At 40.5% G+C, this 26,304-nt stretch overlaps 1 protein-coding gene, 1 long non-coding RNA gene and 2 other non-coding genes across 13 annotated transcripts in view; 3 read left to right on the top strand and 1 right to left on the bottom strand.

Moving 5' to 3' along the window:
• LOC114152889 (pleckstrin homology domain-containing family A member 7-like) overlaps positions 1-26,304 on the top strand; it is a 141,140-nt gene that overhangs the window by 28,264 nt on the left and 86,572 nt on the right. Inside the window, exon 1 of one of the 10 annotated variants that reach the window (XM_028031081.1) lies at positions 10,179-10,320. The exons of the other annotated variants lie outside the window; for them this stretch is intronic. Within the exon in view, the coding sequence (XP_027886882.1) occupies positions 10,250-10,320 (71 nt within the window). The 5' untranslated portion in view covers positions 10,179-10,249. Of the gene's footprint in view, positions 1-10,178; positions 10,321-26,304 lie in introns of those variants that run through there. 10 annotated transcript variants of the gene reach the window in all.
• LOC114137738 (U6 spliceosomal RNA) lies at positions 3,780-3,885 on the top strand. Its single transcript, XR_003594081.1, has one exon. It is a non-coding gene; the product is annotated as a U6 spliceosomal RNA (small nuclear RNA).
• Positions 5,715-5,826, top strand: LOC114137743 (U6 spliceosomal RNA). The gene has a single exon (XR_003594083.1). It is a non-coding gene; the product is annotated as a U6 spliceosomal RNA (small nuclear RNA).
• On the bottom strand, positions 9,248-12,009 carry LOC114152940 (uncharacterized). Its single transcript, XR_003597246.1, has 2 exons — positions 10,284-12,009; positions 9,248-10,181 (listed from the first exon to the last, which is right to left on the bottom strand). It is a non-coding gene; the product is annotated as an uncharacterized LOC114152940 (long non-coding RNA).

The raw sequence follows: 26,304 nt of genomic DNA, 5'->3' as shown, positions 1-26,304 counted from the left end.
GATCTAACATTTGCTAACATTTATCTAACATCAGAATATTTCAAAGCTGTTCAGGTTTAACGCGGTTCAGCTGCTAGGATGGTGCAGAGCTATTGTTCCTCACAAGTTTAACGGGATATCACGGCGCCCGGTTGGCGACCTTTAATTTCGAATGCAGAACATTCAAACTGTGACAAGCAAAAAAATAGTTTCAACTGTAAATGAACTTGATTGATGTCGGATTATTTTTCTCTCAGTTGTCTCAGAAAAAAAGTACAGGGTTGTAAGAGAGAACAGATTTTTAAAGGAACAGTTTCCTTTAAAAATCAGAATTTTCAATTTACTTTTCTTTCCTTTTTTTATTTTTTATTTTATATGAGTATTTTTTTTCATTCACCAGTTCTGTATGATGTGGTTTATTACCATCTATGAAACAGGCTTTTATGTCTCAGGAAATGTGCAGTACTCCTAACTGTGCAATACATTTAACCTTTTAAGTATATCAAGTATTTGTGTTTCGAAATGTGTACTTATTCCATGCTCTTGTTTAGCAATTTTCTATTTTATACTTTTTGTACACTTTGAACTATTTTATTTCCTTTACAGCTAACTAAGACAACTAAGAATATCAATGTGTCTGAACTGTAGGTTAGATTTCATCCATAAATGGAAAATAAAGAACACTGAATGTTATTCATAGTGACAAAAAAGATAAATTAATGAGGGGTTATTATGTAAAATTTACTGTTTTGAGCTTTATATCATGTTATAATGTCATTCCATCATCAAAAACATACTCAGAGTGTTGCTGTAACTCATCCATGCATCTTTGAGGACTCCCTGAATCTCCTATGGCAACCATTTGTGGGTGCCTAAGTGCTCTGCCTATTTCTACAAAGCTCCTCCTCTGAGCTGCATTTCCCAAACTGAGCCAATTAGCAGGAGTTAATAGAAATGTATTTTATGCATTCTAAAATTATCATTTAGTTTTACCTGTTGATCACAGTTAACAAATTTCCATTTCCCTCAGGTACAAACATGATATGACAAATGGGCTGATTTCACTTACTTGTTACTGAAATGGGCAAAAATGAGAGAACATGCCATTGAAGTTGGGCTGGTGTGTATTGATTGTCATGAGTGAGACCATAGCTACAAGGAAATAGCTAGGTGCCTTGTTTTACCACACGTCAGAAAGTTTTAAACACATGGAACTGTGTTTAAACTATTATCAAAAAGGCTGGACACGGACCCAAGTTTGTCTTATCACCATGCACCATGAGCAGGATGGTAAAGGAGTTATGAAATACCCAAAGGTCGCCGTTAATGAACTATGGCCAGGAGAGGGAACAAGGTGTTTGGGTGGAATGCCAGAAAAAAATAAGTATTTTCTGTCCCACAATTACAAATGTTACCGTGTTTAGTTTGACCAACTCTACTGTGACTTTTAACTGGGACTGTGTGTTTGTGAGAGTCCAGGTGGATCTGGACAAAGGATGACTAAGTGGAAAGGCACCTAATGCATGCTGTACAGGGAAGAGAAGCGAGCATAAAGCAGGACCCAGCACTCTGAAAAAAATACAGACATTGTCATTAATGGTCTAAGAAACCTCTCTCTGTTTGCTGCCACCTTGTGTAATGTTGTAGTACTGCTGTCTGACTCTATAAAGGAGGCTGTCAGCTATTCCTGGTGGGACTGCCACAAAGCTTGGCATCCCTGGCTTGTTCCATTAATGGCTTTTGATTTGAAATGATGCGTCTTTCTGTGCCTGTGTTCCTCATTTACTGCCACATGCTGATAGTGTGACTCTCTCCAAATCCACGTCTTTCACGGAAAATCCTTCCTTTGTCTCGCCGCTTTGCCAACGCTTTAAGACTGTGGCTCAGATCCTTTTCAAGACGTCTCCTATTTGAGATAGAGAGATGTTGTGGCCGTAAGGCGCAAAGAGATCAGAGGAGAAGTATTAATAGTTGGAATGTCTGTGTGTAAGAGAAGATTGAAGAACCTGGATCAAAAGATCCCTCGAGATGTTGACATATCGCCCACCCCCCGACCACCCACACACACACACACACACACACACACACACCCTCTACTCATCCCAATAAAGGGATACACAAAGACACACACTAATGAGTTAATTTTATTCTGTCGCCTACGCTACAGATTACTTAAAAATAAACAACTTTTTATCAAAAAAGATTTTTCTCTGCAGTCTCCAGGAAGGTTGTTGCTTTATTTATACCTCTAGGTACATTTGCCTTACAGTGGTTCAAAGGAAACAGGAAGTGACTAAACTAAAAACATGAAAGTGAAAGATGGTCTCAGTTTGTTGGATTTATGGGAGAAAATCTAGTCTGAGTTGTGCTGTAAATGTTTTTGACCCAATCAAATGTACACTCTGCAGTGGCTGCATGATGCTGTCAGAGCAAAATCTCAGAATTATTTCAGACATCTTGTTGAATGAATGACTTTTTGAGCTTTATATCCTGGTATTGTATTATTCTCTCATCAAAAACATCCTGAAGTGTTGCTTTAACTCTTTCATGCATGTTTGAGAAATCCTTTAATCTCCCATGGCAACCATTCGAGGTCGTCTTAATGGTCGTAATAACTCGGCCGGAACACGGTGCGCTAAATGATAAAATATAATTTAACAAACTTTGAGGCATATAAATTTTCCTCGAGAAATTTTAATAATCGAGGTACTCGAATCACTCGAGGAATCTTTTCAGCCCTATTAATGTGTTCTTATTTGTGTTTTATTATCACAGCCAAACTCCCTGTGATCGAACCTTGTCCATGCCCCGACGGGAATGCAGTCCAATATTTGGTGGGCGTGGCCTAATTTCACCATAGTGCCCCCTAGAAAACTTTAAAAAAACAGCCTGAAGCCATACTTTGACCAACAATCATGCTATCATTAGTCTTTTAGCTATCTTTACCAGTACACTTGTGTATCTTGTTAGGAAGTTAGGACCAACAAAATAGTCTCTGGGAGCTATGGTCAAAACCATCTGGGAGTCGGCCATTTTTTATCAGATGGTTGTAGGAGGAGTATCTGATCGAACTCCTCCTACAGCTTCTGAAATCCAGGCTTCAAAATCAGTCAGCACAGCCTTGAGGCTTTGAAAGTCAAGAGTTATGAAAGGATTTTTGTAAAAGACTTAACAATTTTTACATAGGTTTTTTCTCTCTACATGGAGTATGTTACTCTAACATCCTAGTGCTAAGCTAGATGCTAGATGCCCCCTGTAGGTCACTAATAAGAACTGCAGGGTTACTCTGGACTTTGATTTATGACTGCCATCTGTTGGACAAACAGGCCACAGGAGAGATTTACACATCGCATGCCTTGGTTAAACCGGAGAAGATCGGATTTCTCCCTCATTTATGTAGTCCTCATTCAGTTTTATCATAGATTTTAATGTGTTCATATTTGTGTTTTATTATCACAGTTAATGGCAGGGGGAGCTTTAAGCCTGCCATATGTTGTCAAATCTCTGGTTCTTGTGAATTCAGCTGGCTGTTCACTTTCTATCTGATGTAATGGAGTCCATGATTACCCATCATGCATCTGTGCATAAAAAAGTCCAGGTCACAAGAATGAACAACAAATTTGTGGACAGTTTGGGTTAATTGTTAAAGTACTCTGGTACAGGTAGGAAATAAAAGTTTATTCAGCATCAGATCTTCATGTTTGGAGGCCTTCTTTTGTTATGATAATGAAAGTAAAACCATGAGTAAGAAATAGGTGGGCAAAAGAGGTATAAATACTGCTCTGAGAGAGTGTGCTAGTGTCCTAGTTCTCTAGGACATATAATAAAATTGGAACGATACAGAGAAGATTAGCATGGCCCCTGCGCAAGGATGACACGCAAATTCGTGAAGCGTTCCTCATTTTCTTGAACTTTATGGCAAGTTAAATTTCTGTGCAGAACTTCTGTAACACGACTCAATGCGAAAAATGTTGAAATTCCGGAGAATAACACAAAGACAACACAGAAGGATATAGACTGTCACAAAAACAAATTTTCCTGACCAGGGGCTTTGATATTGCCTTCAGTCTAAATCTACGAGCAAGCCTTGAAAGTTTGAGTGAAATCCAATGTTACACACAGGAGTTGTCACTTCCTTTTTGATGGCGAAAACTTCGTTGGGTACGAAACATATTATCATCTGTTGGTGGACAAAGTTTCCACTTTATGTCATGCAAAACAAAAAGCTGGAGGAGGTGTTCATAGTTTTGCCAAATAAGCCCTGAGTTTCATCTCTGAGTGGGCGGAGCTAAGTGATGTCATCAATCTACCCACTAATGTGTTGTGCAGTGTTCCCTCATGATGAACAAAAAATCTGGTGCAGATCGGCTCATGTATCAGGGAAATATAGCTGTTAAAACAACCTAGGGGGCGGCGTGGAGACAAATTCTGATATTATCTTATCAGGCTCTTCAGAGTTTGACAAACATCATTCACATTCAGTTTGGTGCCAGTCGGATCATTCATTTGTGAGTTATAGCCAACCGTAGCCAACCGGGAAATGGCGAGATATCTCGAGATGCCGCTCTGCTACGCCCACACGGTCTATCCACCAATCAGAGCTCAGAGACAGACGCAGCATAACCATGTTCTGCCACCAGACAGTTTGAGATCTCTGAGTCAGAGTGTAAGAACGACAACATCATCAGCAAAATAGTTGACTGGCAAGATAGAAGGGGGCAATGTTAAAGTGATGTCACCAATTGACCATGTGACTATGATGAGTGCTGGTCTGTTATGACACACAGAAAGTTTCATACAGCTGGGACCTTGTGTGTGGGAGTTATTCCACCCTGTTTTATGGCAAATGGTCAGACTTTGAGGCTTTGCCACTCCCACATGCTTTGTTGCAGAAAAAGGCTTTTGACACCTTTTCACCTCCAATGCCTCAAGACTGTGCTGAGTGATTTTGCTGTGTGCATGTCAAAAGGTGTGGGAGGAGTTTGCGTAGATACATGTGTAAAAGAGACAAAATGGGTGCTTTGATCCAAGATGACTGACTTCCTGTGTCGTTTGGTCCATGGCTCCAGGAGACATTTTTGAAGCTTCTGAGGAACTACACAGATGCCCCAAATGTTGTTATTCCCATATGGCCACACAAAAAGATAAACCCCAGAAAACACTCAACGTAGCCTAAAAAGTAACTTGTTTTTAGATATTTTTCATTTTGATTGGGGCAAATTTTAAAGCAAATAAATGAGTGCTTAAGTTTGAAGAGTTTTGGTCAATGACCTCTGCTTTTTCACACAATGAGGACAGGGGTAAAGCCTCAGCGCCGCTCCGGCCTAGCAATGACCATGGGACCAGCAGCATCACCACCCAGTTTGAATGATGCACAAAAAATTTGGAGCAGACACAACTGTTGGAATAATCTAGGGGGCGCCCTTGAGAAAATTTTCAAAAAATAGAATTGGGCTCTTTAGAGGTTCACAGAGGTCAGACATATCCAGTTTGGTGCAAATCGGATGAAAACTGTGTGATTTAGAGCCAACTGTATGCCAACGATAAGGGATTGAAATTTGCCACTCTGCCACACCCACATGGTTCAGTCACCAGACAATGTTGAGAGGATTCATTGTCATGTTGTTCTGTCAGTTGGCACAGTTGTAAAACCATATGACTAAAGTAAGACATCCAGCGGAAAAAAAGGTGACTTCCTGTTGGAAGGTGGCAGGTCTTCCAACAGGAGGGTTAGGGTTAACCCTAAACTAACCCTTACCCATATAATAAAATTGGAATGAAGATAGAAGATTAGCATGGCCCCTGCACAAGGATGGCATGCAAATTCGTAAAGCGTTCCTCATTTTCTTGAGCTTGAAAGGCAAGTTAAATTACCGTGCAGAACTTCTGTAACACGACTCAATGCGTAAAATGCTGAAATTCCGGAGAATAACACAAAAAAACCACTGAATTAACACAAAGTAAAATATACAGAAGTATACTTTCACTGCTCGGGCCTAATTAAATCTATGTTTTCATGGATTTCCAGAGATCTGGTCTCAGCTGTGACCTTGACCACATGGATGAGCCAGACGAGGTGTGTTTTGAGGTTGTGTTTGTTGCATTTTAAAACCAGTGGCGTTGGGGGGATGTAGAATGAGGGGTGGTTAAGTCTGTAAAACCCAGATAAGCTGAACCACAGGCCCAGTGGCACTCCTGCCATCACACACCCACTGACAGAACGATTCAACACAGCCTGCCAAGCATCTGCAAGGCGACACCTCCCGCATCTCCGCTCAAAGCTGTGGTGAACGTTTGACGATTTTTTTTCTTGTGTTCAGGTGAGGCGTCGGTGCTTCGTCGTCTGTGTGTGTGCGAGCTTGTTTATGCCGGAACAATGTCCCTTTAAGTTTTCATCCATCTCTGCCTGCTTTGCTGAAAATGTGGAGCACACGGCTCGTGTTTGAGTGCGCGCGCGGGGGCGGATGGCGTCCACCTGCCTCTTCAAACAGGGATAACAAACAGAGAACAGCAGAACGGTGGAGAAGATGCAGAAGCGGGGTCCCCTGTGTTTTCCTTCCCTGATAAAATTGGGCCGGAATGAAATTTTACAGCGAAAACAAACAGGCCCTCCGCCTCGTTTTCTTCCACCCCTCCCAAACCCTCTTTTCTTTTCCCTTTCTTCCCTCCCTCCCTTGCTTCCTTCCTTCTTCCTTGCCATTAGCTCCACCCTGCTTTCCTATCTTTTGTTTCCCTTCCTCCTTCTGGACTCTCACCTCAGCAAAAACACATGTTGCTGGAGTTTAGTTAGATCACACATGATGATTGTAATTAGAGCTATTGGAGTACAATTAAATTGAAATAACATCACTATGCCACACCTAACAACCATGAAGACTCACTTTTTCCAGGATTTATCTTTTGTAGATCGATTAGACTTGTTCCTCTTGGTGTGATTTCTCTCTTACTTTCTGTTATATTTTAAAAAAGTAAACGTTAAATGCAGCATAGCAAAAAGCTCTGTTCTTTTTAGAAGACATTTTTTTTTACCTGTTATGAATGGAAAGCTAGTTTAGTTGCAAATGAATGCCACAGGCCTTCACATTAACCATTAAGCTACGGGGATTCATCTTCACACAGGATAGTGACGCAAGACGGGGGTAAGTACGTGAAAACACAGTGCAAGATTTGAAAGATCAGTGAGAATGCACGCTGTACGGGAAAATGCCACATCTTTTTTTTGCATGCATTTGTTTGTTAGTTACGCTTCTTTACGAGTTAAAAACGTTCACGTCCTTAGGGAGAGTCTTATCTACTTTGGTCACAACGAAAAGTTCATAATCAAAACGTGGTGACTGGTTATTTTACTTTAACATCAATATAGTGTCAATATCAACAGCAACTACTGGCACCCCAGTAAAAATGTTTCAACACCAACAAGAACTTATTGTAGAAGCATAATCTCAGAATTTGGTCATAATATATATATTTTTTATTACAGTTTAATCTTGTTGTGACTCATATCTATATAGATTGTTCTCATATCTATTATTGTTGCCTGTAATTCTCTGTAATACTCACTTGATCAAGCCGTTTAAAGCGTTGCACATTAAAATAAGTAACTAAAGTATGTATGATTCATGCTGATTTATCGGGTAGATGTTGGTATTGGCAAACGCTGGAAGATATTGGTATAGTATTGGAAGCAAAATAGTTTTGTGACAAAACTAGAACCTTGCTACAGTCTTCTGAAAATAAAATCCATCGGTCAGAATTGTCCACAAAAAGCCTGACCAGTTCATCTTTGATAGAAATGATCCAAAACATACAGCCACTGTAGCAAAGTGTGACAACGAGGGACACTTTGGGGTCGCCACGTCTCTCTGACAACCATTTATGTGTTCACCTCTTTATCAGAGCTGCCAATAATTGTACTCACTGCGGTATCTTTTAGTGCTTTTACCTGCGATACTGGACTCATCTTTGCTGCCGTGTAACACGTTTTTCCCGGAGCACAGAAGGGTATTATAACTGCAAGAATATGGAGGAATTTTCCTGCCATAATCCAAGAGCACACATTTTCAGTCTGAAAACAGGATTTCATGTCTGTTGTCCTCAAATCTTTTAATACTTACCTCTAACCCCAACCCTGACACACTATGTTTAGGAAACGTTTATGTTATGATTGTGGAAAAATTTTGACTGGGAATAAAAGTATGTCATTAAGAGAGATTGAAGTTGGCCAATAGTTGTCCTTTGCCCAGAAGGTTGGTGTGACCTTTGGTGACCTATCTTTAGAGGTGTGAGAACTTGAGAATGGGAACCAGTGCTGCTGTCAGCACATATGTGAGTTTGTCAAACTTACCCATTTAGAAATGTGTGGGGACAAAAGCAGTTCACTGACCTCAGTGAGAAACACCAATGACAACAAGCTTTAACCAGAGAGTCGTGTTTATCGGTATCTGTTACACAGAACCATGACTGGACATTACTCTGAGTCATTGAATTACACAGAATTTTAACAGTAATGTTTTTGAATACACTTGCCTCAACCAGTCACAGCAACACGTAGCCTTTAGTTGGTAAAATCCAAATAAGTTCAAAATATAAGTGATGTCTAAAGTGACCCCAGAACATTCTTAGGAGATTGTTTTTAAAGCCACATTTGCCTTTTGATCAATTTGACTTAATTGATTAATAAATTAGTCTGAAAAAAGTTTGAGTATCTGACTGTCAAAGGAAATCTATCTTTACTAAGTCACATCAGCACTTTGCAATATTTGTGTGTCTGCCATAAATTACATAATTGCCTCACAGCTGAGATATTTGAAAGACTTGCAACATTTTAAAATTACTTATGTACCCTGATAGAAAAGTTAAGAATCTTGGTAGATTCACTCTCCTGCTGCCATACCCTGCCTTTCTCTCCTTTTGTACTAGGCATGGATGTCTTGTACCAAAGGATGTTGTGATGCGTGAAGCTGTGTGTTTTCATGCAGCAAACAAGCCTTTTAGCAGCCAGTTGGAAGGAGCCATTAAATTAACCCTAAATTATTTTCTCTCTTACTGGCTGGTTAGCTTGAGGCGAGATGATTTGGTTATATTTAGACGCCAGTCCTCTTGATTAAATTAAGAATAGATTGCCATTCGGTGTGATCATCATTGAAATTCTGCTTTCCAAAAAGCCAAATGCCAAAAGGCACACCAGCAGCAACGCTCAATTTAGATCTCATGAATCAGACAGAACTGTTTCTTTTTAAGGGAGCACAAAGGAAGGTATTCAGGCAAGTGTGTTTAATTAGGTCTTTAATTATTCATCATTTACATAGCATTACATTCTCACACACATACACAAACACACACACACACACGCTTTCTCCTCCTCCCTGCGGTGTGTATCCTGCTAAATGAGTATTTCGCGGGAAGGAGAAGGCAGCTCCACTCCGGGAACCTCTTCCTCTCTTTCTTTCTCTCTCTCTCTTGGTAGATTCACTCTCCCGCTGCCATATCCTGCCTTTCTCTCCTTCTCTCTTCCTTTCTGTTGTGGTGCTCAGTGGATCAGTTACGTGCGCCGCTGCTGCTTCAGGAGGCTGGAGAGCCAGCGAGGATCCTGTAATTTGGAGAATAAACACTCGTGACAGCAGGCAGCTGTCTCAGAGGGAAGAGCGGAGGGACGCTGTGGCGCTGGATTTTTACCCACTCGTATCTGCGAGAGACGTACGGCGACACCTGGGAAGTTTAGAGAGGTAATACCTCTGGCGTGAACCGCTTCTAATTGGTGTCAGAGACTATTAAGCCAACTCTGATTTGCCTTGAAGCCTGTCGGACGGAGAGCTACACCTGTGAGACTGAAAACACCTGGTGGTTTGTTTTGAATCACTGAGACGAATGGCGATGACACATGCTTCATTGCATGGTCCGAGAGGCGTCTGCTATCCTGACTGAACCTGAAAAGAAGGGGAAAATAACTGGCTTGAGGCAGGGCAAGGGGAGTAACCTGTGATTTCACACTCCACCTTACTCTACTGAGCAAGACGAGCCGTTTCCAGGTGTTCAGACCTGACTCACCGTACGTCATCTCGTCCCTTGGATCACTCTCTTGCTCCATCGCGTCAGCCGTTCCAACCCTCTCACTCTCTTCCCATGGAGCCACTCGAGACGCGCAACAAGCGGCGCCAACTTACGTGCCTCCGAGCCGCCTGAGTCGGATTCCACCGCCGGCACTAGAAACAGAGAGCGGTGAGAAACGTCCTGAGCACTTGGAAGCTGCGATTGAACCAAGAGAAGCATCATGTGGAATCAGTCCAGCTACTGTAACCACATACCTCATCCTGGATACCCCTTTTACCATGCTCCATGCAGGTACAGTGGCACTACTTTCATTTAGTCTCTGCTTCACTGCTCTGTTTTGCAGTTTAAGTAAGCCGTGAAGTATTAAAGGGTCTCTATTTGGGAAAGACTACATGTTTTGGTGTTTTTCCGTTCCTGCGTGGAAAGTTCTCGCCGCTGTTCAGTTTCGTGAGCTTAATGGCTCAGTGTGTTTCTTCTTTGCAAATAAAGGTGAAAAGGATTATAGTGTTTCCCAAAGAGGTTTGCGACCAAACAGGATTTTCTAGAATTTTTTTTTTTGTCTAACAAAACCATGAAAAACCGGTTTGGCCTGTGCAGGATGATAGTAGTTGATGTGGTTTGTTGGGCTGTGGGAGGTGGTGCAGGTTCACGAGTATATAGGTTATAATGCCAGCCTGGATCACTCCTAAACAGGCACTGTTGAGCCCCTTGAAAGCAGGCCATTAAATTATAACCAGTCACATCCTGCAGGAAAAAAAAAATAGATGAGTGATCTGTTTCTGTTTTACTCCTCACACACACACACAAAGAGTTCTGGCTGCCAGAATAACATCAATACATTCATCACTTGGTTTCGGATGTGATCTCAAATGAACATCATCAATCCTGATTCCCCTGAGGGGGAGAGCAGACCTCCGCTCGCGCCGGTGTTTCTGTTGGACACTGTAATAGCCTCTAACCTCTGAAGGTGGCAGCGGCTCAGCCACCAGCATACAAATTCACAGTCACTAGTTGTGTCTAACGATTCATGGGTGCTGGAGCATATTGTGAACAGCTTTTTAAAAAGAAAGGAGGAAAAAATTGAACTATTCATCGTGGGGGGTGATGCCAGTCTCCAGTGGCCATTGGGCAAGAGGCAAGATGCCCCCTGGACAGATTGCTAGGCCATTACAGACAATCATACCGAAGGCTCATTTAGAGAGACCAATTAAGGTTTTAGACTGGAAGTTGGAGTACCTGGTGAGAAACCAGCATTCACAAGGAGAACACTCAAACCCCATGCAGAAATACCTTAGCTCATCATTTGCAAATTTCGTGCAGACTTGCAAGTTTCACCTATCATCGCAACTTTTCCTCAAATCAGACCAATTACTCTAACATTTTCTCACCAATCACTGCAACTTTGCTCTCTTCTAATTTCTTGGAAGCTAAGCCTGCAAGATGAAGCATGTGTGACACTAAGTGATAACATTTGCCTCTTTTTTTGTTGCAAAAACTGTTTTGAGATGTTCTCGCAGTATAAGATTTGCTTATACGGTGAATACAGTTAATGTGGGATATTTGTGGGACATATTCCCCGCACTTCCTGTTTATGTACCGTCTGTCCCCGGCACTGTTTTCAGCCGTGTAAGTTGAGTAAAGCTGCTGCATGTCGACAATGTTAGCTGAATGACTAGTTAATCCATTTCCAGTATATCATTTTAATGTTGTTAACAAGAATACTAATGTTGTCCATTTTACATCTCTTCCTAGTTCATTAATGCCTGGAATAAACCCAATACTCTTTAATTTCTGTGGTCACTCACTGGGTTTCCATTACAAATGTGTACAAAACATTCTTGATATTTGGAAAATGTAAAAAAAAAAAGGAGAGAATTTTACACTTGCGGTGTTTATATTGAATAAGAAATGCGATTAAAATCACACGTGAATAAGTTTGTTCACATGATAAGTCATTAAAAAAACAAGCTGTCCTGTCATCCTCCTTCCGTTTCCTGTTGTCTTCTTTATTGTTTTTTGCCAGTAGTAACATCCGATTGTTAACATTTACTTGTATGATGCGGAAAAAGTGTTTCCATTACAATTTTGCAAAATACGCTAATTTTGATGCAGCCGAAAAACCACCTAAACCTGGGGCAAAAACTTTTTTCCCCCAAAATTGCCTTGTTTCCATAAAGTAAATTTATTTTTATAATTCCTGTTAGTTTTGCTTTGCATATGTTTAAATTAAATCTATATTTACATATAGATTTAATTTAGGGGTGGGAGGGAAGCGCGCATAGGGAGGAGACCGAAACCGATGCTGTTTGTGGGCTCAAAGTTGTCGGTTACGCGCAAGACGTAACCGACAGAATCCGGTTAAAGGATTTTCCAAATAAAAGATCCTCCAGACTCAATACATAATACGGAAATATTTAATTATTTCTTGCGCGGCCCGGTACCAATTGATCCACGGACCGGTACCGGTCTGCGGCCCGGGGTTTGGGAACCGCTGATGTAGGGTCTTCTCAGGTAAGTATAACTTCACGAGAAAAAGAGAAGGAAAGGGATGGATCTGTACAGCAATTTCAACGTTTTATTTATAATTTTTTTTGTAAAAATAAAGCTTAAAAAAATCTGCAACTTTGAGAAAAAGTCGTGATTTTAGGCTACAACAATCACAAAAAAACCCAAAAACATGACAACGTCCTGGTTTGCCTGACTGTAGACATATCATCAGATGTGTCTCTGCTTGTAATTATTGTGCATTTGTAGATGTTCGCCATCTGCAGAAGTGGAAGGATTGGTCTGCACCTGCAGGGCGGAGGGTTGGGGAGGGAGATGAGTGAGTCATGCTCCAGACCACTGGGCAGGTCAGCGACCCGTCAGCTCGTACACAGAGAGAAAGTAGACAGGAATCCAGGAAAAAGCCCCAAGCCTCTTATCAAGCTAACCACAGCTATTCACTCCCCCTTCTCTTTCTGACTCAGACTCTGAATGCTCCACTTGTAGCCTGATCACCCCGTGAATTCAACGAAAATGTGACATTTAGCTGCATGAAGCCTGCATACCAGCGCCTGTTAGCTATGAGGTAAACAAACCGAATACCTGTAGGGGATGAGCCACCAACCTTTGTTCTTGTCTTCTTAAACGGACAGTTTGAAATCTTAGAGTTAGGATTTCTGGTACAAAGAGAATCCCGTCGAGAATCGAAAGATGATTAAATGTCTTGATGGAGCCAAATCATTTTAAAATAAGCCACCCTGAAAGAGTCATTTAAAGTTTTTGAGGTGAGGACCTGTGAAGTAATATTTTACTTCTTACTTGTAATTGAATTGTAGATATTATATCCGTCCTCAAGACAGTAAAACAGCCAATCAGAGATGCCCGCTTGTTTTAGCTAGATTTTGCAAATTTAAATCCCCCTAATTGAAAATATGAACTCATTTCTAAAATAACTCTTTACATTATTAGGAAATTTGAGAAAGCATTGCATATATTTCTGTTCAGAAAAGGCCTGTCTTGAATTTCTGGTTTAAGCAAAGCACATTTTATTTTGTCTTTGTAAGAACTTTGTTAATACCAATTAATCTCTTTATTCTCTTCATTTTGAGCAGCAGCATTTTCTGTTTTTATCAAGTCTAAAGGTGTTCCAAAGTAATTAAAAATCCCATCATAATGAACAGTTAGTTCAGTAAATGAACAACAAGTTAGTTTCTGAGTGAACAGAACAGGAAGTGGTTTTATTCCTAGACACCAGAAGAACCTCTGTAATGATGCTGCTAGCTTAACATTGGAGAAGATCTTATTTATTTTCCAAAATGTCACTGGTTTATAATCATGTGGAAGGAAAACATTTGCAGCACAGTAGCAGAGTTACAGTCTGTACCTTACATACTGACGGGCTTTTAAAGGAAAAGATAAAGAGGAGTCTTAGACCATAAAACTGAGTCAACTCTTTAGAGCAAAGTTGCCCAGACCTTTATCTACAAAATCTGAACTGGTCCAACTGAAAGCAGTTGTGGGCCACAGAAATCCATTTTTAAAACAAAATGAAATTTAAAAACGCTTAAATATGAATTCCTTGTGCCAAAAAAGGTGATTTCACATAACACTGCCCCTTTAAGTCAAAGGTTCATGTCTTTGAAGCACAACTATCCGTTTTTGTGAATTACGTTTAGTGCAAGCGAGAGTTTGAAACTCTTCTTGCCACCATTTTTGGAAAACAGTGACAAACCTGTGAGGTTTAATAAGTTTAATATTTTCCCCAGTCAAAAAGAGAGAGCCCCTCACTGATTTGCTGTTACTCTTCCACCACTCTGAGGACTTCTTCACTTTTCTTTGACGCATGGTGTCTTTCTACTACAGATCAAACACAATAACTTCATAGAGCCTCATTTCAAAACGTCAGAATTATCCCTTGAAAGTGGCTCATTGGATAGTAATTTTTTTTACCTCCTTATTTTGATTTTTAATTATCTTCCAGTTCACCGGGGGATTCTCTTCACTTCCAAATGCCTTTTTACACCAGAAAACCAGCTTCGGAGTAAAGCATTAACATTCTCACCTTTCTTTCTGACAAAGAAAAGCCTATTTTAGCTTCCAGTTAATGTTTAAGGGAACATTTTATGGACTGCAGAGAGTCCACTGGTATGAAGGAAGGTCTGATAAGGACTTACTTTCCTGTCTTTTTTTATTTTTCACACCGATAAATGTCTTGCGCTTTTCAAGTTTCCAGACATGATCTTCTCACACATCTTTGACTAATAATCCATAAACACGAGGCAGTAACATTACGAAACGAGAACGGTCACTGTTTGATGAGGTTCGTTGCCCAATCTCTGTAAAAGTTTACTGATCCCTCACTGAGTCCACTTCAGTTAATGATTGGCTCACCTGTCAACAAGCTCATCGCCGAGCATCGCCAGGCTCCTCCCCCCTCGCCGCCGCCGCCGTCTAATCCAGCGTGTTTCAACTCAGACGACAAGGTGCTCATTCGCTGTTTGAGAAATCCCTGGGCCAGACTTTGTTGTTTGGTTCGCTAATCCATCATAAGCCAGCAGCGTTCAGTCAACTATGGAGGCTTGAGGTGAGCTCCGCGGCTTAATGAGGGCCGGCACGTGCGCATGTTGGGGTGTGTTTGCCTCGGTGTATTGATGGTGTTTGTGTGTTTTCGGGTGTCGGTTTACACCCGGTGTCGGGTCGTCACGCCTCCCGCCTTTGACCCGTGGAGGAAAGCGGTCGATGAGCAGCAGACATTTTTCTTGAAGTTTACAGAGAAGTGTTGCGTCCGAGGTAAATAACGCAGACAATGTTGGGAGATAGTAGTAGGAAAGAAGCCCTAGACAGGATTTGACAACAGCTCTGCTTCTACAGATACAACAACATGTCTGCATATAAGAATTTTATACTGCCGTGTTTATATACGTGCATGTGGGCGTGGGTGTGTGTGTGTGTGTTGGTGGGTTTGTGTTTAGCAGCTTCACAGCAGCTCAGAGATGTAAATGGATTTAGGTTGGTGGCCCAGCAGGAGGTAAACGGAGCAGCTTGTTTGAACATCTTTACTTCAGCACTGAACATGAACACGGAAAGAAAAGCATTTATGTCTTACACTCTTTTCACTGTTTCACATTCTGTCGTATTAAAAACCAGCGATGCACCGATCCGCTTTCATCACCTCTGATATCTGATGTTTAGTATCAGCTGATACCGATCCGATACAGAAAAACAGCTGAAACTTAAAATGTTCCTTTTGTTAAAATGCAGTCATAAGTCTACTGAATTACAAAATTATTCAGTAATTCTGCACCAGTACAGCTCACTGAAATACACCAGTAGCTTCACAAGTTTAGTCAAAGTTGTAAAAACAACTTTAATTTGTTCAGTCAGTGCAGTTAGGAGTAGAACAGCCAATGTAAAATAAATAATATAGAAACTGACAAAAAACAATTGGTTGACTACTTTGGTCAAACATGTTAAAAATAAACCGCAACAAAACTTCTTTTTAATGGTTCAGAAAGTGCAGTTAGGAAATGTAGATATAATGGGAAATAAATAAGAAATCATGATGTCGCTCAGAGCACAACGCATAGAATTAGACTGAATAGATCTGCCTTTATGGATCAGGCACATCGTCAACTGTACCCAATCTAGAATTTTTTTTCAATATCAATACCAATGCAGATATTGATATCAGATCGGTGCATCTGTAATTAAAACTACATTTTATTGGGATATTATGTATTGTGCAAACACAAAGTTGGGCAAGTTGAAAGAAAGGAATGTATAGTTTTTAAGTTTTTTACATAATAAAATCTAAAATCTGATACGTGTGGGTTTGTATTCAATGTGTTGCCTTAAGTCAGGGTCGTCAAACTCATTATCATTTTGAACCAAATCATTGAGATCAAATCGAGATCGCTGACGTTCTCAAAGGCTTGTGGCAGAACGAATCGATTATCCTCAACTAACCCGCCATAATCCAGAGGGCCAAATTAAAACTAATGTCTTTAATAACTGATTAAAGAAGCAAAAGAATCTGCTGAGCATCAATCCGATTAAACTTGTTTAAAGGTTGACACTGTGTGTGTTTGTTAGCCGACCTCTCATCCGGCTGCGCTGTCCTCTAGAGTGTTGACATTCGGCTCCGACTGGACTTTTGCCGATACTGACACTTTGACAGAGCGAGGCCCCTCTCTCTCCTCCCTTCGCCCGTGGATCTCTCGTGCCACAAAGTGTCAGGCTTTCACAGCAGCGTCTCGTGGGTTGGAGCGACTAAGGAGTAGAGCTGCAGTTGTTTTTGAAATTGTGGTTTTCTCTGCGGTGAGAGTGATGTGGCAAAAGAACCGCTGATGCCAATTATATGTCACAACATGGGCAGAAAGCATATGAAAGGCAATTATGCTCTATTCTGTGAGAGGAAGAAATAAAAGTCATAGTAATAATGGAAGAAAACCAAGAACTGATCAGGCGTTGTGTGTTTTTTTTTACTCATTAAGCTTCACTTGTTTATGAATTTTATTTCTAATGGCTATAAAACATGCCAACTTAGTGGTGTTGCTTTAATGGAACAAGTCAATGTAACAAACCTTGACGATAGAAGAAAAACAAAATTGTTACAGATTCTTTTGATAGAGACAGTAGTTTTAAATACAACAAAAATGGAAAAGATCAAAAGCTTATTTCTAAGTTTCCATATCCCAAAATAGATCTTAAATATGTCTTAATATTATGATGCAGTATTAAGGCCATACTAAAAAATAAATAAATACAGGAATTAAGTCACAACAAAAAGTAATAATAAAATTATGAGAATAAAGTTAAAATAATACGAGAATGAAGTCATAATATTTCAAAAATAATCGTAACATTATTGGAACAATGTTGTAATATGGCTTTATTTTCATATTAGTTTGATTGTAAACTCGTACAACTTTAATCTTGTAATATTATTGTTATTATTATTGTTTTTATTTTCTTAGCGAAGCCATAATACTCCGTCGTGATCCTGCAGATGAATGCCTCCCTTCAACTCATTCATTTTGGGCTTAAAAATAACTGATTGAGGTTGAAAATGAATCAGAATCTAAATTTTTACATTTAGTTTGTACAAATACCCTAATCTAACACTTAAACGTCCTAATTTAATAGTTTTGATGTCATTGCCAGTTTACAAAACCATGTAGAACATGGACTGTTGGGAAAAAGCAATGCAATGCAATAAATGATAAAAGATCATTAACCTGATATATTTGTAGGTGATAAGAGAGAAGGAAAAAAAAAAATCTGATTTTTTTTTTTTTCTCTATTCGACAGGATCTAATTTCCTCCACTGACCAATTTTAAACGGTGAATCAAAAAGTTCACAGCGGTGCACAGTTAAAAACGCTTGGTACATAAAATGGTGTGGTTATCAAGCATAAAAAGACAAACACAGTTTTTCTAGAATCCTAAAAGCAAACCATTTTAATTGAAGCTGAAAGAGGATCAAAGACTTGCTGCTGCTGTTTAGAATATGCTTGTCATGAACTTCAAAGGGAATCTGAAGATTTTTAATCATTAAAGTTTTGCCAAACGCTGATATTTAGTAACTCTCCGTTTTTCACTTGAAGCAACTACCAGAAATATCCCTTTCAAACCTCAATGTCAACATGGCTGAATCTTGTTCGACTGATTGATTGATTTTTCTGCAGTAGCTTGAGGAGCTAACTAGGTCAGGTCAGAATTGGACGTTAAAATGTTAAACAAATGTTATACATTTAAGCTAATTAACTCGTCCTAAATTAGCCTACACTCGGCTGTTGTTCAACTCCACATTCTCATCTTACATGATTGCAGTCAACCATTTTGTGTAAATGTCTCCCCTTCTGATAATTCTTGTCTCATTTCAGTCCAATTCATTGGACAACGTCAGTACATGAGACCTGCAACAACATGCTTTGTTTTACGCAGCAAAGGGTCAGAGGTGAAATGTATCACAGGAAGCAGCTGGAGCTAAGTCTTTTTATGTGTCTATCATAGTTGCCCGCTTTGGAAAAAGAGAAAGGATTAATGCGCTTATGTTGTTAAACAGTTTGCAGAAAGTCACCATAAATTTACATCTGAAATCTGATGGGACATTGGTTTGTTGCTCTATGTAATGTAAAACAATGTGGTGTACAGATGGATACACAGTAGATAAACTACAAAGACTTACACTTTGACTGTGGCTGAGGAAACGCTGGCGGTTTCTGTGTGGGTCTTGGCTCTGAATCATACACTGCCTTGCAAAATCTCTCATTCCTGTTGAGGTGTTTTCACGTCTGAGTTATTCAATCCGCTTTCCCCCTTTGGTGCGTGCAGAGGTGAAAACACCAGGCGCACGAGGGTGCGGAACAAAACAGCTGATTGGAGGATGCGGTCTCTGTACGTGTTCACACAAACGCCCGGCGGTGGGCTCCGCTAACTAAAAAGTTAGCTGTGCTAACAATAAAGCACTACACCAACACAGTTGTTAGCAGAAGCTAATTCTAAAGCGCTAACTTTAATTCGATTTATATCTGACCTTGAAAGACTGCAACCGTTGAGCACCGATTTAATTTTGATGTTGTAATTTGCATGTTCTATACCGCCCGACAAAACCATGAACAAGTTTACTTGGGCGGGCCTTTTGGGTTATTTACAGATCTTGAAAGTGTGTATTTTAAGCTTTCCACTGCTTGTAAACCGCATGGAAATCAAAATAGAAGTTGTTCTTTCTTGGGCAGAAGCAAAACTTTTCTGTCAGCTCGAAGAAAGCCCGACAAATAATTACTTTATTTTAGGTGTTAAGAAGCAGTTAACCAGCGCGGGGTGCAACGCTGCTCACCGCCCCGTCACTGTCATCTCACACTAAGCAGGGCCGAGCCCCAGGCCGGGCAGACATAGATCTGCATACTGATGGCATGCTGTGTATCTTGATAGTGTTTTAGAAACAAAAGTTCTGCAACTCCACCCTGAGAAACTGAAAAACATTCCTGCAGACACGAATTCCTCCGATCATATAAGTACTCTTGTTTTTTTTTTTTTGAGTGACCCGCTCTTCAGCTAATTATCCATTATTATTTTTATACACAACCCTTTGCTAAGCTAACTGTACGCGTTGACCTTTGAGCTCACGTCACGGCAAATAAACGTTACATGCGGTACCTTGCAGCCCATCTGTGTGAGAGAGACTGAAATAAAGCGATGTTTTCCTTGCGGTGTGTATAGTGCCCCCATATTTACAGTCATCAGTTTGTTTGCAGCTGACGCGGATCTGGGGCGGGAAAACCACAACCCCATACTGCCATTCCTTAGATAGATGTGGAGGATCTTAATACATCACCCGCTCCGTTCACCATCTGTTAGTCACTGAAGCCTATTGAGCCCGCCAGACTACCAAGTGTCACATTACGCCCCAGCTGGCCCAGGCCATGTGGGCAGCAGAGCAGTAATCCCTGCCTAATCTGAGACAGCTCGTTGTGCAATCAACGAATGCACTGTATATGCATGAGGAGGCAGAAAAAAAACCCCATCAAAAAATCTACATGTTATTAGTCTAATCAAGACAAATGAATGAAATGGAAAAATGAAAATCTTATGCATTTATGCTAGCTCGGGTTCAGGACGTGTTTGTGTGTTTCTTGACGATGCTGAAGGCTGCGTGGAAGCATACGCGTGGCGAAACGTTTACTCGTGCGACTTCGTGAAGTCCGGCGCTGGCACGTTTGACACGCCAGCAAGGCGTAAATGTGCAGCCGGATGCGGAGGACGGCAGCAGAAAGTGGGACAAATGGGGCAGCCCCAACAGATTTCCATCGCATGCATTTCACTTCCCACACTGGCAGCAGCAGACAAGAAGAAAGTCTGTCTCGCTCCAGTCTCGGCGGACCGGAGCGAGGGAAGCGTGGGCCGCTGCAGAACCGGAGTGACTCTCCTTGGTGTCATTGGGTACACTAGATATGTTTTCTGCTCCTCCGAACGAGATCTAAATTGGCTTTTTTTTTTTAAAACCCAGTGTTTGTGCAACAGAGGTCCATGGTTTCGAATATTTCATATATTCAGCTTCACCTAAAATAGATTCTGGCTTAATGTAAGGAGTAAATTAGAAAAGACAATCAGTAACCAGAGATGAGAGAGAAAGATGAGGGGAGTATTTTTAGTTCCTGAATTTCCCTGCTTGGAAACTTTTTCTTTAGTTTGTGGGCAAATTGGCTCCATGGGTATTAATAAAAATGAAGTGAATAACCTAGATGTTCAATCAAATATGCGTTTAAGCTTGATTTAGGTTTTTCTGTCTTCTCAAATGTGATTGTTTTAGCTGCGTGTGGAGGTTTGAAGCAACAGAGCGAGGCCAGACTTGATAAAATGCACATTGTTTTATCTCATTGTGGCTCGAAAAAACACATTTTTCCTTTCCTTTTTTTTGAAAGTAAGAAACAATAACTCCAATCTTTCATTGTTTTAGCTGCTGTTGTCCTCACTCTCACAACTAAACTGCATTACATGTTTCTACACTGTCTTCCAATGTCTGAAAATGTACATTTAATTTGAGAGTCTAAGTATGGAAACTAGTAATAGCAAATACTTGCTTTCTTTTTAGACTTTTTTTCTAGTATCTAAAAACAAAAAAAGCTCAAAAGCTCTAAGTACATGTGATTATCTCCAAATAGCTCTAAATATATGTGTGAATTTATGTGTAGCATTGAAAAAAAAACCCAAATTACTTTCAACTGTTTTAATTTACAAAAATCAGCGAGTGTTGTGATATATAAATCAAGTATCCGCTTGAACAAGGAGTTCTTTTGGACTTCAATATAATGAATTAACAGCAGGAACTAAATATTTTTTGTGTAATCAAGGTTAATTTAATTTTCAATTAATAATCTTTTTTTCCCTCATGATGTAATTAAGTAAAAATGAACAAAGGAACAAAGAACTGCACAGCAGAACAACTGAGAGCGAGAGGTCTTTAAATGGGAAATTAACCTGGCAGAATATTTAAGATGCTTAAGAATCAAACTTTTGTCAAATCGTTTATCTTTAACTGAAAAATTATAACTTCAATAAAAAAACATATATATATTAATTAACTGGGGGAAATTAAAGCTTTATTTATCTGTCAGTTTCAGAACCACCACAAGAAAACCGAGAAAGAGGAAGCCTACTTTGTGGTCCGGAGTCAATTAATAGTCTGAGCCGTAAACCTTGTAAAACCCAAAATTGATGCTATCTATTATATGAATTTGGATTATTCACCCAATAGAGCAAATGATTAAACAATCAAACCTTTGTTTTGAACCAAGATAACATTCCTTGTTTGTTTTTCTTTTACGACAGCTTACAAGCTGGAAACCTGAATACAGCTGCGACTTTATGGTAAACTTTATATTTGAGTGCTGAAAACAAGCCGAGGAATGTGCTGAGACACAATCACAAGCCACTTAGAAAATGAAAACAGAGTCGGCCCAGCTTAAGATGCTGCTGTATCAAAACAGTCAACATGGTCATCTTCGAAGTCATCCGTCTCCCTTGCCGCGCTCGGCACATTTAACTTGTTGCTACTGAGAATAAGGAGATCGGTGCTAAAGATGACCGGCCGCGCGACAAACTCTGTGACGGTTCAATTCTTCACAGCGAGAGAGGAGATAATGTGTTATGTTCTAACACTAATATGTGCCAGTTTACTCTGTGTTTAATTTGGTTTCACTCATTGATGTTTTAATCAAAGAAATGAGCACGGCTCATTATCGAAATGAAACAAGAGAGCAAGGGGGCTTTCACTTAGTCACAGACTGAATCATAGGATCCTGCAATGAATGATCAGGGACCAATGAGATTTTACTGCACATCAGCTAAAGTCATGTTCTTTTACTTGTGTCAAAGGAACAAAACTACACTTAAGCTCTCTGAACTTTGGGGTTTTTTGGGGTTTTTTCCATCGGTCTTCAAACTTTTGTAAGCCTCAACATAGCCTTTCTGTTCTCAGACTCTTAAGTTTTTAAAAGTCAAGGTGTCAAAACTTCAAAGACTTGATATCATGTAATATCATTCACGTGTCTTGAATCATAAGACCTTTACTACGTCACCAATCTTCTAAACCTCATTATTGATCATTAGGTATCGACAATAATGTCAAAGCAGATCCTGGATGCTGCAGTGAGCTTCTTCAGAGGATGAGGTGAATCTTGCGACTCTGTTCCTCTGCATTGAAAGAAGTTGCAACATTTCATTTTGTATTCCATGTTATCGGGAAAAATTAACAGAAAGTGCTTCGGATCAGAACCGATCAGGGGGAGTTTAGTGATTTAGTTCAACAGCACGTTCTTCCTCACAACCTCGGGCGAAATTATCCAGCTCGCTGAAAAATCGGCTTATGGGAGTTGAGTAGCACCGTTTTCTGCATAAGCACACACTCAAAAAAATTTGACCAATCACTCAACAGTTTTGGATGGAGAGGGGGTTGAAAAGCTCACCGGTGGGGTTGGGATGAACGGGGGCAGACGACATCAGACCGAGAATGCAACTTTCATCACGCAACCGCAACAATGAGAACCAACTTCGGCATTTTGGCCTGACCATTCAGAGCCCTTTTAGTTGAACTGGCTCGGCATGTTGTCAGAACGCCTGTTGTCAGGACGATTACTCTTTTCTGGGTTTCTGAGACGTTCCCACTGGGAGAATCCAATCCCCACCCAGACCCAGCAGAAGGGATAGTCCAGGTCCTTCTGGCCTGGAAACTCCTTCAGTTCCTCCAGAATGAGCGGGAGGTGAAGGAAATGTCTGGGTTTCATTTGTGGGCCTTGTGCTTCCTTGGATAGAAGACGATCAATGTTTTAAGACCATGACACAAGATGACCACTGGATTTTTTCTGCTTTAGTGTATCTAACCATCAGACTCTCAGTCTCTTCTTGACTGTTTGTTCTTTGCAATTTATGCTACTCCAACGCTATGCTAACTTTTGTTTCCCGCAAGTTCTTGTATTTAAAACTTGATTTATTTTGTGAAAATTCCCCCACTGCATTAGCAAACTGTCATTTATTGGACCGCCTAGATAATTAATCACTTATTCCTCTTTTCCTTTTGTAGATTTTCAGCATCTACGGCTAAGATTGGACCTCACACTCATGCATATTCCACACGCAATGACACAAACATACCAGAACCTTTCCTTTTTTTCTAAGACCGGCCCTGTCAGGATGCTGTGAAGTGCTCCGAATGTGAATTCAGTGCTGACTTTTTCCATCCATTAGCATACCAGGCTGTCAGTCTCCATGCTGACTCCGTCTTTCTGCCTGAAAACTGCTCTCCTGACACGAACATTCACTTTTCGAGGGGTTTTTTTTTTCTTCTTCTTTTCTGTAAATGCTCTAATCTTTTTCCTGTGCAGACTGCCACTGCTGTTTGGCAATATTTATTGCCACGGACAAAAGCGGGGACTTATCTGAAGCCAAAGATGGTCTCATCTTGACATTACCATAGCAACAAAATGTCCCAACTATTCTCTCAAGAGCTTTGGGGGGCGGGGAGGTAGAGGGTTTGTTTCTGCCTTGTGGCATCACCATTAGCAACAGAGGTGGACGCCGCTCTGTCTGCCGCCTCTGATTGGTTGTGATGGACGATGCCTATTAGACCCGCTGCCATTCCTTCGCCCCTCTCCCGTAAAATTGAACCACAATCAAGACGGTACGGCTCATCAGGGATCAAGAGTCCCAATCCTGCTACTTGATGGAACTCCAATTAATTGTCAGCGCCGCTTTATGGCCTGTCCATCTTGAGAGGCGGCGCTCACAGTGTGCCTGGCATAAGATGGGACAGCAGCAAATGACAGCAAGATCTGAAAAGGTGTGAGATGGTATGAGAAGGCGCGGTTTGCCGAGATATATTATTTGCCTTGGACAGATTTATTAGGTCGGGAAAATTGGTAGAAAATGATTGCCACGCCTGCAGTCCAGCACATGTACGTTTGGGGGTAGTAAAGGTTGATTATCACAGGATCAATATAAATACGATCAGATCAAAGTGAAGGGCATAAGCAATGAGGAGGAGTGACTTTACAGAATACATGTCTGTGTTTTGTAGAAACCCCTTTGAGTGTTTGCAAGGCACACTGTACATATTTTGTATAGGTTTTAGTGGCCAGTTTTTGCGCCCAAGTTGTTTAATGTCACACAAAAATTATTTAGCTTTCATTTGTTTTTATATTCCAGAAAATTTCAGCTGTTCTTAAGAGTTTTTAAAAAATTTTTTAACGAGAGCTGCAGATGAAAGCCATTTGAACATATTTTGGGACAAGATCGTTTCGGTTGCAAATTCAAGAGACAGGGAAATAGTGTTGAACTTTTTAAAGATAATTTCCGTTAATGCTGAATCATAAGACTGGACATCTTAAAACATTCTTAAAAATGTAGTTTCAAGGTGTCTGGCTGAAGGAATAAGGTTCCAGGTAGTTTTTATTGTTTTTCACTAATTTTCTTTTCTGTCAAAATTGGGACTGGCTTCCAACAGACTAGATGTGGAGAACATGGCCAATGGAAGGATTCAGAGGGAGCGATTGATCAGAGATCATATTGATCTGCTGGGAAATGTTGATGATGGTTTATGAGCATTTAGATTAATCCAGACTGATCATCGTGGAGCTCTGAGCAAAAGAGTCGTGCGGTACCGGTACCGGTCCAGCTGCAGTCGTCCTTCAGTCCAGACGCCCACTTTGTGAATTCACCTTTCAGGACATAAAACGTTCTACTATTTAGAATAAATGTCCACTTTCCCCACTCAAAGGACTCTCTGTCTTTAAATCCCGGCTGAACTCGCTGCTGTTCAAACAGGCATTTGCACAATATCTTTATTTTTTGAATTTGGATTTTTTTTTCTTTCTTTAAAATATATTTTTATTTTTGTGAGGTGACGTTGTGTGTCCTCAAAGCACCTTTTAAACAAAATATATGGTTATTATTATTATTATTATAAATACTTATACTGCTTCGAACAAGGACATTGCCATGGTTACTGCTTCGCGTGGCGGCAGACTTTCCTGTATTTATGCTAATTTACATTAAGATGTATTTATGGGTGGCGACAGGGCGGACCAGCAGCTGCTCTGTTTCCCACAAATTGGGGTTTATAAAGGAAAGGTGCATGGCCACGTGCGTACGCACGGCTTTATGCATCCGATATTTATTTTGTGCGCCGCACTTTTCTACATTTTTCCGTACGCCAAGCTTTAGTGCGAAAACTGCGCACTCTTTTATGCATGAGGCCCCTGGTCAGTGGAAACTCAGCTATTGACTTTTCCCCTGGTATCTGAGCTGAAGATCAGTTGGTAGAATAGACGACATGTGAACTTTTTATCCCCCTATTACATTATTTCATAATCCATGCAATCTATTATGGCTCTGCATGTCTTAATTAAGAGGACAGTAGTTAGAGGCAAAATAAACCTTATCATCAAATCCCATATTTTTCCAAATCCCACCCTCTCACCCGCTCCGCTTTATATTGCGCTAACAGTCTTGTTTTTGTCTGTTGGGGCACCAAACGCAGTGAGAGGGGCCAATTTAGCTGCATTCGCTTTTTTATAAATAAGCCTAAACATTGTTCCCTCATCTAAACACTCTCCCCAATCACAGGGCTCCATTCTGCTGCCATTTCTGTTTGTGCTAATGCAGAAAATTTCCATTATTTCTGCAATAAGACATTTAATAAGCACTCAGCTGAGTGAAGAGCAGCTATAATTGCAGTCAGTCAGTCAGGCGCTGAGGCAAAGGAGAGTGGTGGGGAGGGCAAAACGTCACGGC

The sequence above is a fragment of the Xiphophorus couchianus genome, chromosome 2, assembly GCF_001444195.1.
Source record: "Xiphophorus couchianus chromosome 2, X_couchianus-1.0, whole genome shotgun sequence".
NCBI classification, from domain to species: Eukaryota; Metazoa; Chordata; class Actinopteri; order Cyprinodontiformes; family Poeciliidae; genus Xiphophorus; species Xiphophorus couchianus.
This window is presented reverse-complemented; position numbering and strand designations above follow the sequence as displayed.